This window comes from Pan paniscus, chromosome 23 (assembly GCF_029289425.2).
Source record: "Pan paniscus chromosome 23, NHGRI_mPanPan1-v2.0_pri, whole genome shotgun sequence".
NCBI classification, from domain to species: domain Eukaryota; kingdom Metazoa; phylum Chordata; class Mammalia; order Primates; family Hominidae; genus Pan; species Pan paniscus.
The window spans coordinates 56,020,823-56,035,461 of record NC_085927.1 but is presented as its reverse complement, the minus strand read 5'-3'; the positions used below and the strand labels follow the sequence as shown (position 1 = coordinate 56,035,461).

Sequence of the window (14,639 nt, the reverse complement as noted above, 5' to 3'; positions counted from 1 at the left end):
TGACCAACATGGTGAAACCCCGTCTCTAGTAAAAATACACACACACACAAAAATTAGCCGGGCGTGGTGGTGCATGCCTGTGATCCTAGCTACTCAGGAGGATGAGGCAGGAGAATTGCTTGAACCCAGGAGGCGGAGGTTGCAGTGAGCCGAGATAGCGCCATTGCACTCCAGCCTGGAGACAGAGAGAGACTCCGTCTCAAAAAACAAAATTAAATGAAACAAAACAAAAAAGACTCAATTAATTCAACAGAAGGCATAAAAAGAGTAAAAGGGAACAAAACAAAGATGTACCAAAGAGAACAAATTGTGAGATAATAGATTTAAATCAAACCATAATATAAAGACACAAACCAGTTAAAAGAAAAAGAATGGGAAAAGATATACCATGTTAACACCAATCAAAAGAAAGCTGCAGTGGCTACATCAATAACAGACAAAGTAGTGTTCCGAACAAATAATTTTACCACGGATTACAACAGCAATTTCATAATAATAAAAGGTTCAGTTCATCAACAGAATATAACAAGCCTGAATGTTTATGCACCTAAATGTTTTAAACAGAGTTCAAAAATATAAGGCTGGTAATTAGCCGGGCCTGGTAGCACATGTCTGTAATCCCAGCTACTAAAGAGGCTGAGGCATGAGAATTACTTGAACCTCAGAGAAGGAGGTTGCAGTGAGCTAAGATTGCACCACTGCACTCCAGCCTGGGCAACAGAGTGAGACTCTGTCTCAAAAAAAAAAAAAAAAAAAAAAAAATATATATATATATATATATATATATATATATGGCTGGGCATGGTGGCTCATGCCTGTAATCCCAACACTTTGGGAGGCTGAGATGGGCAGATCACTTGAGCCCAGCAGTTTGAGACCAACCTGGGCAACATGGCGAAACCCCGTCTCTACAAAAAAATACAAAAAACTTACCCGGGCATGGTGGCGGGTACCTGTAGTCTCAGCTACTTGGGAGGCTGAAGTAGGAGGATTACCTGGGCCTGGGAGGTTGAGGCTGCAGTGAGCTGAGATCATGCCACTGAACTCCAGCCCGGGCTCAGGGTGAGACCCTCTCTCAAATAAATAAATAAATGAAGTATCCATAAAAAAAGGACATTGATAAATTGGACTTCATCAAAATTAAGAACTGGTCGGGCATGAGGGCTCACACCTGTAATCCCAGCACTTTGGGAGGCCGAGGTGGGAGGGTCGCTTGAGTCCAGGAGTTCAAGACCACCCCTGGCAACATAATGAGTCTCTGTATCTAAAAAAAAAAAATTAGCCAAGCATGGTGGTACACACCTGTGGTCCCAGCTACTTGGGAGGCTGAGGTCGGAGGGTTTCCTGAGCCCAAGAGTTCAAGGCTGCAGTAAGCCATGATCGCACCACTGCACTCTAGCCTGGGCAATAGATTGAGACCCTATCTCAAAAAAAAAAAAAAAACAAACAAAACAATCTTTTTTTTTTTTTTTTTAAGATACTATCAGTAGAAAGAAAAGAAAGACAAACCACACACTGGGGAAAATATTTGTAGATCACACGTCTGATAAAGTATTTGTATTCAAAATATATAAATAGTGTTCAATAGTGAATAGTAGAAAAGCAACTCAATTAAAAAATGAGCAAAAGCTTTGAACAGAAATGTCACCAAAGAAGATATATGGCAAATAAGCATACGAAAAGATGCTCAACATCACCAGGGAAGTGCAAATAAAAACCACCACAGTGAGAGACCTTCACACACCTACTGACATGGTTAAAATTAAAAAGACTGATCATGTCTCATGTTGATGAGGGTATGGAGGAACTGGAACTCCCCCATATACTGCCAGTGGGAATATAAAATAGTATAGCATTTTCTAAGATTTTTCCGAAATGTTGGAAAAGATTTTGGCAGTTTCTTAAAAAGTTACACAAACACCTGCCATCTGTTCCAGCCATCATACTCCTAGGTATTTATTCAAAAGAAATGAAAGCAGAGGGTTGTACAGAGACTTGTACATGAATGTTCATAGCAGATTTATTTGTAATAGCCACAAGCTAGAAACAACCTAAATGCTCATCAACAGGTGCGTGAATCAGCAAACTGTGCTATGTCCACATGATGGATGAAGAATGAACTACTGATGCTTGCTGCAATGCAGATGAGTCTCACAGCCATTCTGCAGAGTGAAAGAAGCCAGCCTAGAAAGAGTACGTGCTGTATGATTCCATTTATATAAAATTCTAGGAAACATAAAGCAACCTAGAATGATAGAAAGTGGATCCATGGTTTACTGGGGGAGGGAGGCAGGGAGGCACGGGGCTGGGGAAAGAGGAATTAGAAACAGCACAAGTAAACTTTAGGGGTGACAGACAGAGGCACTACTGATAGATGCAGGAGGCAGATAAGGGGGGCGTCCCCAGAGAATCTGCAACCTGCCCCACAAGTGTTTACCTCAGATGCTTTTGTGTAGATGAGGGAACCTGCCCGGGGTCTCCTTGTCTGGACAGGCCCGCAAGGGACGGGGACCCACCTGGGCATTGGGAGAATGGGGTGGAGCCACGGGAAGTTCTCACCTTGCGCAGTGGGAGGAGCCTGGCCTCCAGCTCATGTGTGGTGGCCTGCTAATCAGTCTGTGAGCTGGGAACCCATTGGCAGGATCCCCTCTAGCTTTGCTGAGAGTTTTTTTCTTTTTTCCTTTTCGCCCAATACTGCTCTCCTCACCCTTCAATGTGTCCACGTGCCTAATTTTTCCTGGTCATGACACAAGAACCCAGATTTAGTTGAACTAAGGAGCAAAATTTCTACATCACTATTTTGAGTGTGATGATGGTTTCACAGATGCGTGTGTGTGTACACCCAACAGATTGTACCTGTAAATACATGCAGTTTATTGTATGTCAATTACGGCAATAAAGCCAGGAAGAAAAAGCAGGGATAAAATGGTACGTTGGCCGAGTGAACCAGCCTCACCCATCCGGTCTCCTGGGTGTAAAGTTTAAAGTAGAGCATTTAATATCCGGCTCTTCTGAGAGACCAGTCTACATAACTAGGAATATTACCCAAAAGATCAGATTAGGTACAAATATGAACGATCTAATTTACAAATAAGAAATAATCTTAAATGACCTCATCTCTCAGACTTCGCAGTAACAGTTCAGTAAAACCTGGAAGGGAGGAAAGAGGTTTTAAGAATTGTGAGAGGAGTACAAATGACCACATGTATGAATAACAGTGAGGAAATGCTGAGGGGGAAATAAGAAATGGGTTATCACCCACTTGCTACTTTAAAGGCTGGTGGTCAAAACCAGGGATGGGTGACCAGGATGCTTCAGTGTGGTCACTTTTTGTAAGTTCCCCTTTTTTTTCTTTTTGCCGTAAAGTTCCTTGGAATTGGTTCAAAACAAATTTGGAACCCTTTTTCTCCTCCCCTGAACCCTCACTATTTATTTATTTATTTAAAGACGGAGTCTCACTCTGTTGCCCAGGCTGGAGTGCAGTGGTATGATCTTGGCTCACTGCAACCTCCGCCTCCTGGATTCAAGCAACTGTCCTGCCTCAGCCTCCTGAGTAGCCGGGATTACAGGCCGAGATCGCACCACTGCACTCTAGCCTGGGCAGCAAGAGTGAAACTCTGTCTCAAAAAATAAATAAAAAATAAAATATTTTACGTTAATTGGATCATAAGAAATATGTCCTTAAGCTTAAGAGGTGCACGCCTCCACGCCCAGCTAATTTTTTTGTATTTTTAGTAGAGATGAGGTTCCACCATGTTGGCCAGGTTGGTCTCGAACTCCTGACCTCAGGTGATCCACCCGCCTCGACCTCCCAAAGTGCTGGGATTACACATGTGACCACCGTGCCCGGCCTGCTCTTTATTTAGATGGGAAGCACAGTTCAGTCTGTGGAATTGGGTTAAATGTGGCTTTTAATGGATTATATAGACCACAAGGCTAGTATGCAGGAAATTCTTAAGCCTTACCTCTGTCAGAATTTCCAGATGAGTTAAAAATACATTTTAGATTATAGTCCTTGACAATGACCTAAAAGACACTACTTTTAGAAAAGGACCCTAGAAGAGCAGGGTTCCCTCCTGCATGAGGACCAGGGGTCAGGAGAGAGCACAGAATAAGGGGTCCTGTGTTTAAGCTGCTGGGGGAGGCAGGAGGGGGCTGGGCAGCCCTCCTGGCCACTGCCAGGAAAGAACTTTCCAGAGCTAGAGCCACACACCCACCCACTCCCGCAGCTCACACAAATTCCATATTTCAGAACAAGCTCTAGAGTATATCTTACCCAAAGAAAAAAGTGTATCTCTGAACTCTTTTACTAGACAATGAACTATATTTTTCACCCTGGGGGTGGGGCTGGGGGAGCCTGCCTGCCTTAAAAAAGAAAGGCAAAAAAGAAAAACAAAAGCAAGATAAATCTTTTCAAATCCATAAGGAAAAGATTTTTCTGATAAATAGCACAAATAGTCATTATAGGAAAACGGTGAACCAGCATGGGGTGTGTCTGTGATGGGTGAAGAAAGGTCCCACGTTGTGGGGTTAAGAGCTGGGTTCTGGGCTGGTGATCTCCAGCACGTCAGGATGTCCTGGGACCTGCCTCCTTTCCTCCTTCCTTAAATAAACATAACAACGACCTCACAAGGCTGCTCTGGGCTTAGGCAAGCCGAGGTGTGAGGTGTGTGGGCAGCCTGCAGTGCTCAGGAAGCAATGCGGTCATTGTCAAGGCCATTAACCCGGGTTCACTGCAAGACAACCTACCCAGGCCACTCAAGGCGCCACCTGACATGGAGCCTTTTCCTTGCTCTCCTCCAGCCTCCCTGTCCCCTTCCCCACTGCTCTGGGGGCCATCATCTCCCTACACCTTCACTCTCTCCACAGCGCTTATCCTCTGCTTAACGCGCCAGGAGAAAGGGAGTCAAAACTTGCACCACCTGTAAAGGTCTGTCAGGGTCACTCCCAAAGCTGCTCGGTCACAAAGGCCCCCCAGAGTCCTCAGGGGCTCACTTGTCTCTTGCAATTCCTGATTGACTAAGCTGAGAACACTGCCACCTTTTACAAGGCGCGATCATGCCAGCATGCAGAGAATAGCCCTCTAGAGCCAGCTGAGAGGCGGGGTCCAGGCCCGGCTCTGTGTCTTTCTGGCTGTATGAACCGTGGCAGGTGACTTACTTTTTTTTTTTTTTTTTTTTTTTGAGACGGAATCTTGCTCTGTTGCCCAGGCATTACAGGTGTGCACCACCATGCTTGGCTAATTTTTGTATTTTCAGTAGAGATGCGGTTTCACCATGTTGACCAGGCTGGTCTTTAACTCCTGACCTCAAGTGATCCGCCCGCCTCAGCCTCCCAAAGTGCTGGGATTACAGGCATGAGCCACCACGCCCCAACTTTTTTTTGAGATGGAGTTTCACCCTGTCGCCCAAGCTAGAGTACAGTGGCATGATCTCTGCTCACTGCAACCTCTGCCTCCTGGGTTCAAGCAATTCTCCCTGCCTCAGCCTCCTGAGTAGAGTAGCTGGGATTACAGGCACCTGCCACCACTCCCAGCTAATGTTTTGTATTCTTTAGTAGAGATGGGGTTTCGCCATGTTGGCCAGACTGGTCTTGAACTCCTGACCTCGGGTGATCCGCCTGCCTCAGCCTCCCAAAGTGTTGGGATTACGGGCATAAGCCACCGCGCCCAGCCAAGTTACTTAATTTCTCTGAGCTTATTTCTGTATAGTCACACACTGCACAGTGACATTTTGGTCAACAATAGACCATAAGTTCAACTGTGGTATCATGGTCTCATAAGATGATAATACTGTATTTTTGCTGTAACCTTTTCTACTATATGTTTTGGTATGTTTAGACGCACAAATACTTACCATTGTGTCACAGGGGCCTACGCCGTTCAGTACAGTAACACGCTGTACAGGTGCGTGCCTGGGAGCAACAGGCTGCACCGCAGAGCCTCGGTGTGCAGCAGGCTGTACCATCTGGGTTTAAGCGTACTCTATGACTTTCACACAATGATGAAATCACCTAAGGATGCATTTCTCACAACCTGTCCCTGTCATTAAGCAACATGACTGTAATACCCATGAACACACCACCCAGGTTTATCACACTGCTGAAGTCTTTTAAAAATATACAACCTAGAGAGAATTACAGTCCCCATGGGACTCCTCCCCAGTTCTCCCTCCATCTTGCTCAGGAGGTGACTGAGTCCTTAAAGCTGAGATGCCCTTTGCAATAGGTGTATGTCTGTTTCCACCAGTGATGTACTAGATTGTTTAGTGTTAAAGATTTTAATTGGGCCGGGTGCAGTGGCTCATGCCTGTGATCCCTGCACTTTGGGAGGCTGAGGCAGGCGGACCACCTGACGTCAGGAGTTTGAGACCAGCCTGGCCAACACGGTGAAACCCCATCTCTACTAAAAATACAAAAATTAGCCTGGCATGGTGACGGGCGCCTGTAATCCTAGCTACTAGGGAGGCTGAGGCAGAACTGCTTGAACTCGGAAGATGGATGTTGTAGTGGGCTGAGATCGTACCACTGCACTCCAGCCTGGGCAACAAGAGCAAAACTCTGTCTCAAAAAATAAAAAATAAAAGATTTTACATTAATTGGATCATAAAAATATTCATTAAGCTTGTTTATTTTCATTCAATGTTGCTTAAAAAAATTTTTTTTTTAAAAGACAGGGTCTCACTGTCACCCAGGCTGGAGTGCAGTGGCAGTCATAGCTCATGGCAGCCTCGAGCTCCTGGGCTCAAGTGGTCCTCCTCCCTCAGCATCCTGAGTAGCTAGGACCACATGCATGCACCACCATGCCTAGCTAATTTTTTTTTAATTTAAAATTTTTTTTGTATAGATGGGGCCTCACCATGTTGGTCAGGCTGGTCTTGAGCTCCTGACCTCAAGTGATTCACCTGCCTCGGCCTTCCAAAGTGCTGGGATTATAGGCGTAAGCCACCGCGCCCGTCCTAGTCTGTTCTTTTAAATTGCTATGAAGTATATACCACTGTATAAATGCATCCCAATTTATCTGTTTCCGTTTGACGCATGTACAGCTTGTTTCCCATCCTTCCCTCTTACCAACAGTACCTCTATGCAGACCCTTGCACATGTCTCCTCTTAAAAATGTCTAGCTGTCCCCCGCGGGCTTGCTGGGGTTAGGGTCTGTGTACTTTAGCTGCTCCCCATGACTGAATCTCAAGCACTGTTTGATGTGTGCATGGCTTTCACAAGAGGGGGCACCGTGAGCCGTGACACGCGCCTTCCAGGGCCCAGGGGCACTGGAGGTCATGCTTTACCACGTCTGAAGCTTTCTTTGCAAAAAAGTGTGACTTCTTTTCCAGCTAAAGAGAACAGTTTTCGGCCGGGCGTGGTGGCTCACGCCTGTAATCCCAGCACTTTAGGAGGCCGAGGCGGGCAGATCATGAGGTCAGGAGATCGAGACCATCCTTGCTAACACAGTGAAACCCCGTCTCTATTAAAAATACAAAAATTAGCTGGGCGTGGTGGCGGGCACCTGTAGTCCCAGCTACTCGGGAGGCTGAGGCAGGAGAATGGTGTGAACCCAGGAGGCGGAGCTTGCAGTGAGCCGAGATCGAGCCATTGCACTCCAGCCTGGGCGACAGAGCGAGACTCTGTCTCAAAAAAAAAGAGAACAGTTTTCTTGGAGGAAGAAACATTTCTAAATAAAACTTTCTAGGAAACAGCACACTTACCCGTGATGACCGAGCCATCTGAGCCAGGACAGCTTCCTAAATACTGGTATTCCGTAAAGCCAAAGCTTCCAGAACTATCCTCGCCGATGGATTGCGAAATCTCTTGGATGTTTCCCATTTCTTGCAGGAACTCTTCAGATAACGGGCTCTCTAGATCGCCAGCCTCGAGTGGGGAGAGGGGGCAGAGTGGGCTTTCCGTGTCCACCATCGCGACTGGATGGTGCTGGTTGTGCCGCCGAGCTCCAAGCTACTGGGAGGAAAGAGGAACAATTGGTAAGACTGATGTATAACAACGTTCACTTGTTTGTTTTTATTTTTTATTATTTATTTATTTATTCTTTTTTTTTTTTTTTTTTTTGAGACAGAGTCTCAGTCTGTTGCCCAGGCTGGGGTGCAGGGGCACGATCTCGGCTCACTGCAAGCTCCGCCTCCCAGGTTCACACCATTCTTCTGCCTCAGCCTCCTGAGTAGCTGGGACTACAGGCGCCCGCCACCATGCCTGGCTAATTTTTTGTATTTTTCTTTTTAGTAGAGACGGGTTTCACTGTGCTAGCCAGGATGGTCTCGATCTCCTGACCTCGTATTCCGCTCGCCTTGGCTCTGCAAAGTGCTGCGATTACAGGCGTGAGCCACTGCGTCCGGCTGTTTTAATTTTAAATTTTAATTTTAAATTTTTTTTATTTTTGAGATAGAGTCTTGCTCTTGTCACCCAGGCTGGAGTACAGTGGTGTGATCTCAGCTCACTGCAACCTCCACCTCCCGGGTTCAAGCAATTCTCCTGCCTCAGCCTTCTGAGTGGTTGGGATTACAGGTGCCCGCCACCAAGCCCAGCTAGTTTTTTTGTATTATTAGTAGAGACGGGTTTTTACCATGCTGGGAGGCTGGTCTCGAACTCCTGACTTCAGGTGATCCGCCCACCTCGGCCTTCTAAAGTGCTTTGATTACAGGTGTGAGCCACTGCGCCTGGCCACTTGCTTGGTTTTAAATGCAACGTCATTTACCATCCAAGATACGCCTGAATTCATCATCTAACCAGGAACACTGCTGAGCCTCTCCTCTAGGCTTCTCTCTTGATCAGCACGCTGAGAAAGTGAAAAACCTTTAAACAACAAACTGTTGAAGGAGCCATAGCCCACGGGGCCAGGAATCACTCAGTCATCACTGACTGCGCAGCTGTCGCAGCTCCATACAATATGTTTGAGGTGCTGGGGACACAGCAGAGACAAAAACAGATCCCTGGGCCGGGCACGGTGGCTCACACCTGTAATCCCAGCACTTTGGGAGGCCGAGGCGGGCAGATCACTTGAGGTCAGGAGTTTGAGACCAGACTGGCCAACATGGCAAAACCCCATCTCTACTAAAAATACAAAAATTAGCTGGGCGTGGTGGCATGTGCCTGTAATCCCAGCTACTCAGGAGGCTGAGGCAGGAGAATCACTTGAACCTGGGAGGTGGAGGTTGCAGTGAGCCAAGATCATGCCACCACACTGTAGCTGGGGCGACAGAGTGAGACCGTGTCTCAAAAAAAACCCAAAACCAAAACCAAAACCAAACAAAAAACGGGTCGGGTGCAGTGGCTCATGCCTGTAATCCCAGCACTTTGGGAGGCCCAGGTGGGCAGATCACGAGGTCAGGAGCTGGAGGGCAGCTTGACCAACATGATGAAACTCTGTCTCTACTAAAAACACAAAAATTAGCTGGGCATGGTGGCAGGCACCTGTAATTCCAGCTACTCAGGAGGTTGAGGCAGGAGAACCGCTTGAACATGGGAGGCGGAGGTTGCGGTGAGCTGAGGTCGCACCACTGCACACCAGCCTGGGCGACAAAGCGAGACTCCACCTCAAAACAGCAACAACAACAACAAACAAAAATCAGATCCCTGCTCTCAGGGAGCCTCCCTTGTAACTGGGACACAGATGGTGAACAACGAAACGAATGCACGTGTGGAGTGTCCAGGGTGAGGCCAGGGAAGGCCTCACTGATTAGGGGGCAGGAGATAACCTCAGGGAATGAGGGGGCAAGCTGTGTAAATGTCTTGGGGGAGAATGTTCCAGCGAAGAGAACACCAAGTGCAAAGGCTGCAGGACTGAAACATGTTGGCACATTCCAGGAACAACAGGCGGCCAGTGTGGCTCAGGCTACAGGGCGCAGGGCCAAGCCGGTGGCATGTGTGCTGGGTGTGACATCCACTTTGGTGTGCTCTCCCTGTAGCCATGAAGGCGGCTCATGCAGGGGGTCCTCGACCATGATTGTATGGTCAAGAATACTTTGTGGAGTCCAAACAAATCTAACCGGGTGAGTCCCAGACAATGGTAGGCTATTTCAACTAGCAAAGCGAACGGCATTTCCATAGGGGTATAAGTGACAAAGCAGCGGTTCTTCCTGGGTTAGTCTGTATCATGCTCTCGCTGAAACATCTTAAACCACTTCCCGAGACCTCCAGATTGAAGTCCAGTCTCCTGAACACACTGTTCCCAGCCCTTCCACATTTGTCCCTACCCGACTGTGCACTTGTCACCGTTCTTCTACCTCCTGGAAACGCAGCAGCGCTGAGAATTGCTTTCAGGATTCCACATCTGCACCTTTGCCCAGGTGCCACCTGCCTCAACCGCCCTGCCCACCGCTGCCTTCTAGAGGCTCTGCCTCGGGTCCACCTCCCTGAACCCAGCTGAGTCATCAATCACCCAATGAGGCTGACTAGGTGACCTTTAGCTTCCAGAACTGTCTTCCCTTCTGAAAATGGTCACATGATGCCCACGGCTCACATCACGGAGAGGCTCGGGGGTATGTGCTGCTACCAGCCACTGTCAGGGCAGCCGTCATCACATGGTGATTACGGAACGCCAGACTCTCCAGATAGAGTGAAGAATACCGTCCCAAAGAAAATATTCACCCATTAAATGCATTTGCGTAAAAATATGTTCACATTTGAGGTTTGCTTAATGTAAACAACAGCTTTTAGTGCGGTGAGGAAGGGATGTTTTGGCTTCCTCTACCAATGAAAAATAGATACATTTCATCCATTTTTGTGAAATTCACATATTATGTTTGGAATTCTGGCAATAAATCATCAAAGTTCACAGGGAAATCATCAAATAGCACACAGGGAAAAATAAAAGAGAACTGTTAACCTTTCATAGGGTTTAGAAGACTTTCTTTCTCTGTAACCTATTAGCATAAATCAGCCTGTGACTCTGTACAGATTTTCTATTGTATTTTATTCTGCATTCTGTCTGAAGGGAGATTTTTTTTCAAATGACAAGAAACATAATGGGGTAAGCATTACTTAAAATATTTTTCACTATGAACAAAAAGTTCAAAAGTTGCAGTCACTAACTAACTGTATTAACCATGAGGTTCATCCCAATAGAAAGCAAGTAGCCGGGGCCGGGCATGGTGGCTCACACCTGTAATCCCAGCACTTTGGGAGGCTGAGGCGGGCAGATCACTTAAGGTCAGGAGTTCGAAACCAGCCTGGCCAACAGGGTGAAATCCCATCTCTACTAAAAATACAAAAATTAGCCCGGCGTGGTGGTAGGCGCCTGTAATCCCAGCTACTCAGGAGACTGAGGCAAGAGAATCGCTTGAACCCAGGAGGCGGAGGTTGCAGTGAGCTGAGATCGTGCAATTGCACTCCAGCCTGGGGGACAAGAGCAAGACTTTGTCTCAAAAAAAGAAAAAAAAAAAAAAAAAAAAAGAAAGCAGGTAGCTGGGGCCAGGCGTGGTGGCTCGCACCTGTAATCCCAGCACTTTGGGAGGCTGAGGTGGGCGGATCACTTAAGGTCAGGAGTTCAAAACCAGCCTGGCCAACATGGTGAAACCCCGTCTCTACTAAAAATACAAACAAATTAGCTGGGCTTGGTGGCAGGTGCCTGTAATCCCAGCTACTCGGGAGGCTGAGGCAGGAGAATCGCTTGAACCTGGGAGGTAGAAGTTGCAATGAGCTGAGATTGCACCGCTGGGTGACAAAGTGAGACTCTGTCTCAAAAAAAAAAAAAAAAAAAAAGGAAAAAGCAAGTAGATGGGCAGAGACTGTGTGATGGATGGGCTGTGGCCACCTCCCTTTTTCGCCCATCGTGTTCTCAGCACTGGGGTGGAAAATGCATGTGGCCTATGCCTTTTATCCCTGCTAATATTCTCTCTTCTGGCCAGGAGCATCGACCAATATAACAATGTTAGTTTGCTTGTCGTTACATTCAGGGAGTTTCAAAGTTTTACAATTTCATCATTTTTAGTTGCTTTTAAACAATACCCAGGATTAATTTACAGAAACATTGGTCTTGCTATGAATGAAGAGCTAACCAAGATACAATCTCTATATAGAGTGAGGCAATACTGTCTTGAACTCTGGCCAGAGGGACTGGCTGTACACGGATCATTGAACAAATTGGCCCTTCCTTGCTCCCAACAGGAGCAGATAAGGAACAGTTGCCTTTGGATGCATCCCCCAGATAGACAGCAGAGGCGAAACGGGCACCTGCCCCACCCTGCACGCCCTCCCAGCATGTTCTGGTGCTGGGGCTCCCCCCACATCACTGGAGCTTCTGATCAGGAGCAGAATATCCCGGGGAAGTCCCCACCCCTTCCTATTACCCACATGACATGCCGCTGTCCAGCTAATCGAGAAGAGTGAACCAGGCTGGCCAGTTCCCGTGTCCTATGCCCCAAATGCTCTGGGGGGGATCAAGACATAACCAACCATCCCTTTTCTCAACAACTGCAAACTCTGGTCCAGGAGGCAAGACAATGCAAACAGCACTGAATTAGATCTTCAGTTTCATAGCACAGACAGAGTCTCACAAAAGCTGAGAGGTGAGGGACAGGTGGATAGGGTGTTGGGAAAAGGTAGGGCTTCTGTTCCAGTCCCAGCAATGATGGAAGGTTCTGCATGATCCTCTCATTCCTTCCTTACCTGAGACCTTTTACATTTCTAAATTCATAATTTTCTTTCTCTTACAATTTATTTTTTTATTTTAAAAATTATTTAAAATATTTGTGGTATATACTCGGTGTATATATTTATGGGGCACATGAGATGCTTTGATATAGGCATGTAATGTGAACTAAACACGTCATGGGGAATGGGGTAGCTGTGCCCTCAAGCATTGATCCTTTCAGTTACAACAATACAATTATACTCTTTAAGTTATTTAAAAATATACCATTAAGTTATTATTGACTATAGTCGCCCTATTATGCTATCAAACAGTGGCCAGGTGCGGTGGCTCATGCCTGTAATCTGAGCATTTGGGAGGCCAAGGCGAGTGGATCACTTGAGGTCAGGAGTTTGAGACCAGCCTGTTCAACCTGGTGAAACCCGGTCCCTACTAAAAATACAAACATTAGCCAGGTGTGGTGGCACGTGCCTATAATCCCAGCTATTTGGGAGGCTGAGGCAGGAGGATCGCTTGAACCCAGGAGGTGGAGGTTGCAGTGAGCCGAGATCATGCCACTGCACTCCAGCCTGGGTGACAGAGTGAGACTCTGTCTCAAAACAACAACAACAACAACAACAAAAAACCTAGTGGGTCTTATTCATTCTTTCTAGTTTTTTGTACCTGTTAACCATCTTCACTGCCCCCAACCCCTCACCACCCTTCCCAGCCTCTGGTAACCATCCTTCTACTCTCTCTGAGTTCAAGTGATTTGATTTTTAGAGCCCACAAATAAGTGAGAACATGTGAAGTTTGTCTTTCTGTGCCTGGATTATTTCACTTAACATAATGATCTCCAGTTCCACCCATGTTGTTGTAAATGACAGGATCTCATTCTTTTTTATGGCTGAATAGTACTCCATTGTATATATATATCACATTTTCTTTATCTATTTGTCTGTTGATGGACACTTAGGTTGCTTCCAAATCTTAGCTATTGTAAACAGTGTTGCAACAAACAAGAGTGCAGGTATCTGTTTGACATTTCCCTTCCAATTTAAATGTTAGAGCTGCATCTTGTATATCATAAGCTCAAACTACTGAGATTCGGTTTTTAGGTCTTACTAACTAAACATTTATCAATCAAAATATTCCTTTGAGAACGATGAAACAGAGTATATGAAAATTGTAGAACACTTAAAAGCAGACAAATACAAGAGGAAGTAGACATCAAATTATATCACTGTTTTACGTTACCCGAGCACAGGGCAGGTGCAAACACTGGAAGGATTCCAACGGTAATTCATAACTAACACGAAGGTATTTTCTGCATCACCAGCTCTTAGATGCGTGACTGTTTGGAAGATTAGGCTAAAATGAGTTATAAATGGGAGAAGAAGCTCTTCCTTCATGAAACCCATTCACCTATAGATTCCTGCAGCATCTTGGGCCCAATTCTGGTGTAGCCCTGATTATCTGTGCTGTTGAAACTTTTTACGTGTCTGTCTCTCCTACTAGACTGTATGCTTTGTGAGGCTAGGGAACATATTCGCCTAATCTTTGCATCCATAGTTCTAGCACAATCCCTGCTGTGTAGCAGGTGTTCAATGTCTATTTCTTTCTTTCTTTTTTTTTGAGATGGAGTCTCACTCTGTCACCAGGCTGGAGTACAGTGGCGTGATCTCGGCTCACCGCAACTTCCGTTTCACGGGTTCAAGTGATTCTCCTGCCTCAGCCTCCTGAGTAGCTGGGACTACGGGCGTGCGCCACCACGCCCGGCTACTTTTGTATTTTTAGTAGAGACAAGGTTTCACCATGTTGGCCAGGATGGTCTTGATCTCTTGACCTCGTGATCTGCCCGCCTTAGCCTCCCAAAGTGCTGGGATTACAGGCATGAGCCACCGCGCCTGGCCTCAATATCTATTTCTTTTTTTTTTTTTTTCCTCAACATCTATTTCTAACGATCTGCACAGAAGGAGCTCTTGGGAATTACTTACTCCAGGAGTAACCCAGTGATGGTCTGTGAGAATTCACCTCAGCTCTGTCGCCGCAGCCACAGCCT

General features: G+C 46.4%; 1 protein-coding gene across 6 annotated transcripts in view; it reads right to left on the bottom strand.

Annotated features, from left to right (window-relative positions):
- Positions 1–14,639, bottom strand: part of PPARA (peroxisome proliferator activated receptor alpha) — a 91,623-nt gene that overhangs the window by 37,336 nt on the left and 39,648 nt on the right. For 3 of the 6 annotated variants that reach the window (XM_034951723.3, XM_008964792.5, XM_063603152.1), the window contains exon 3: positions 7,704–7,953. In XM_034951723.3, the coding sequence (XP_034807614.1) occupies positions 7,704–7,911 (208 nt within the window). In that variant the 5' untranslated portion in view covers positions 7,912–7,953. Of the gene's footprint in view, positions 1–7,703; positions 12,783–14,639 lie in introns of those variants that run through there. The other 3 variants (XM_034951724.3, XM_024927111.4, XM_063603151.1) reach the window with 2 other exon arrangements.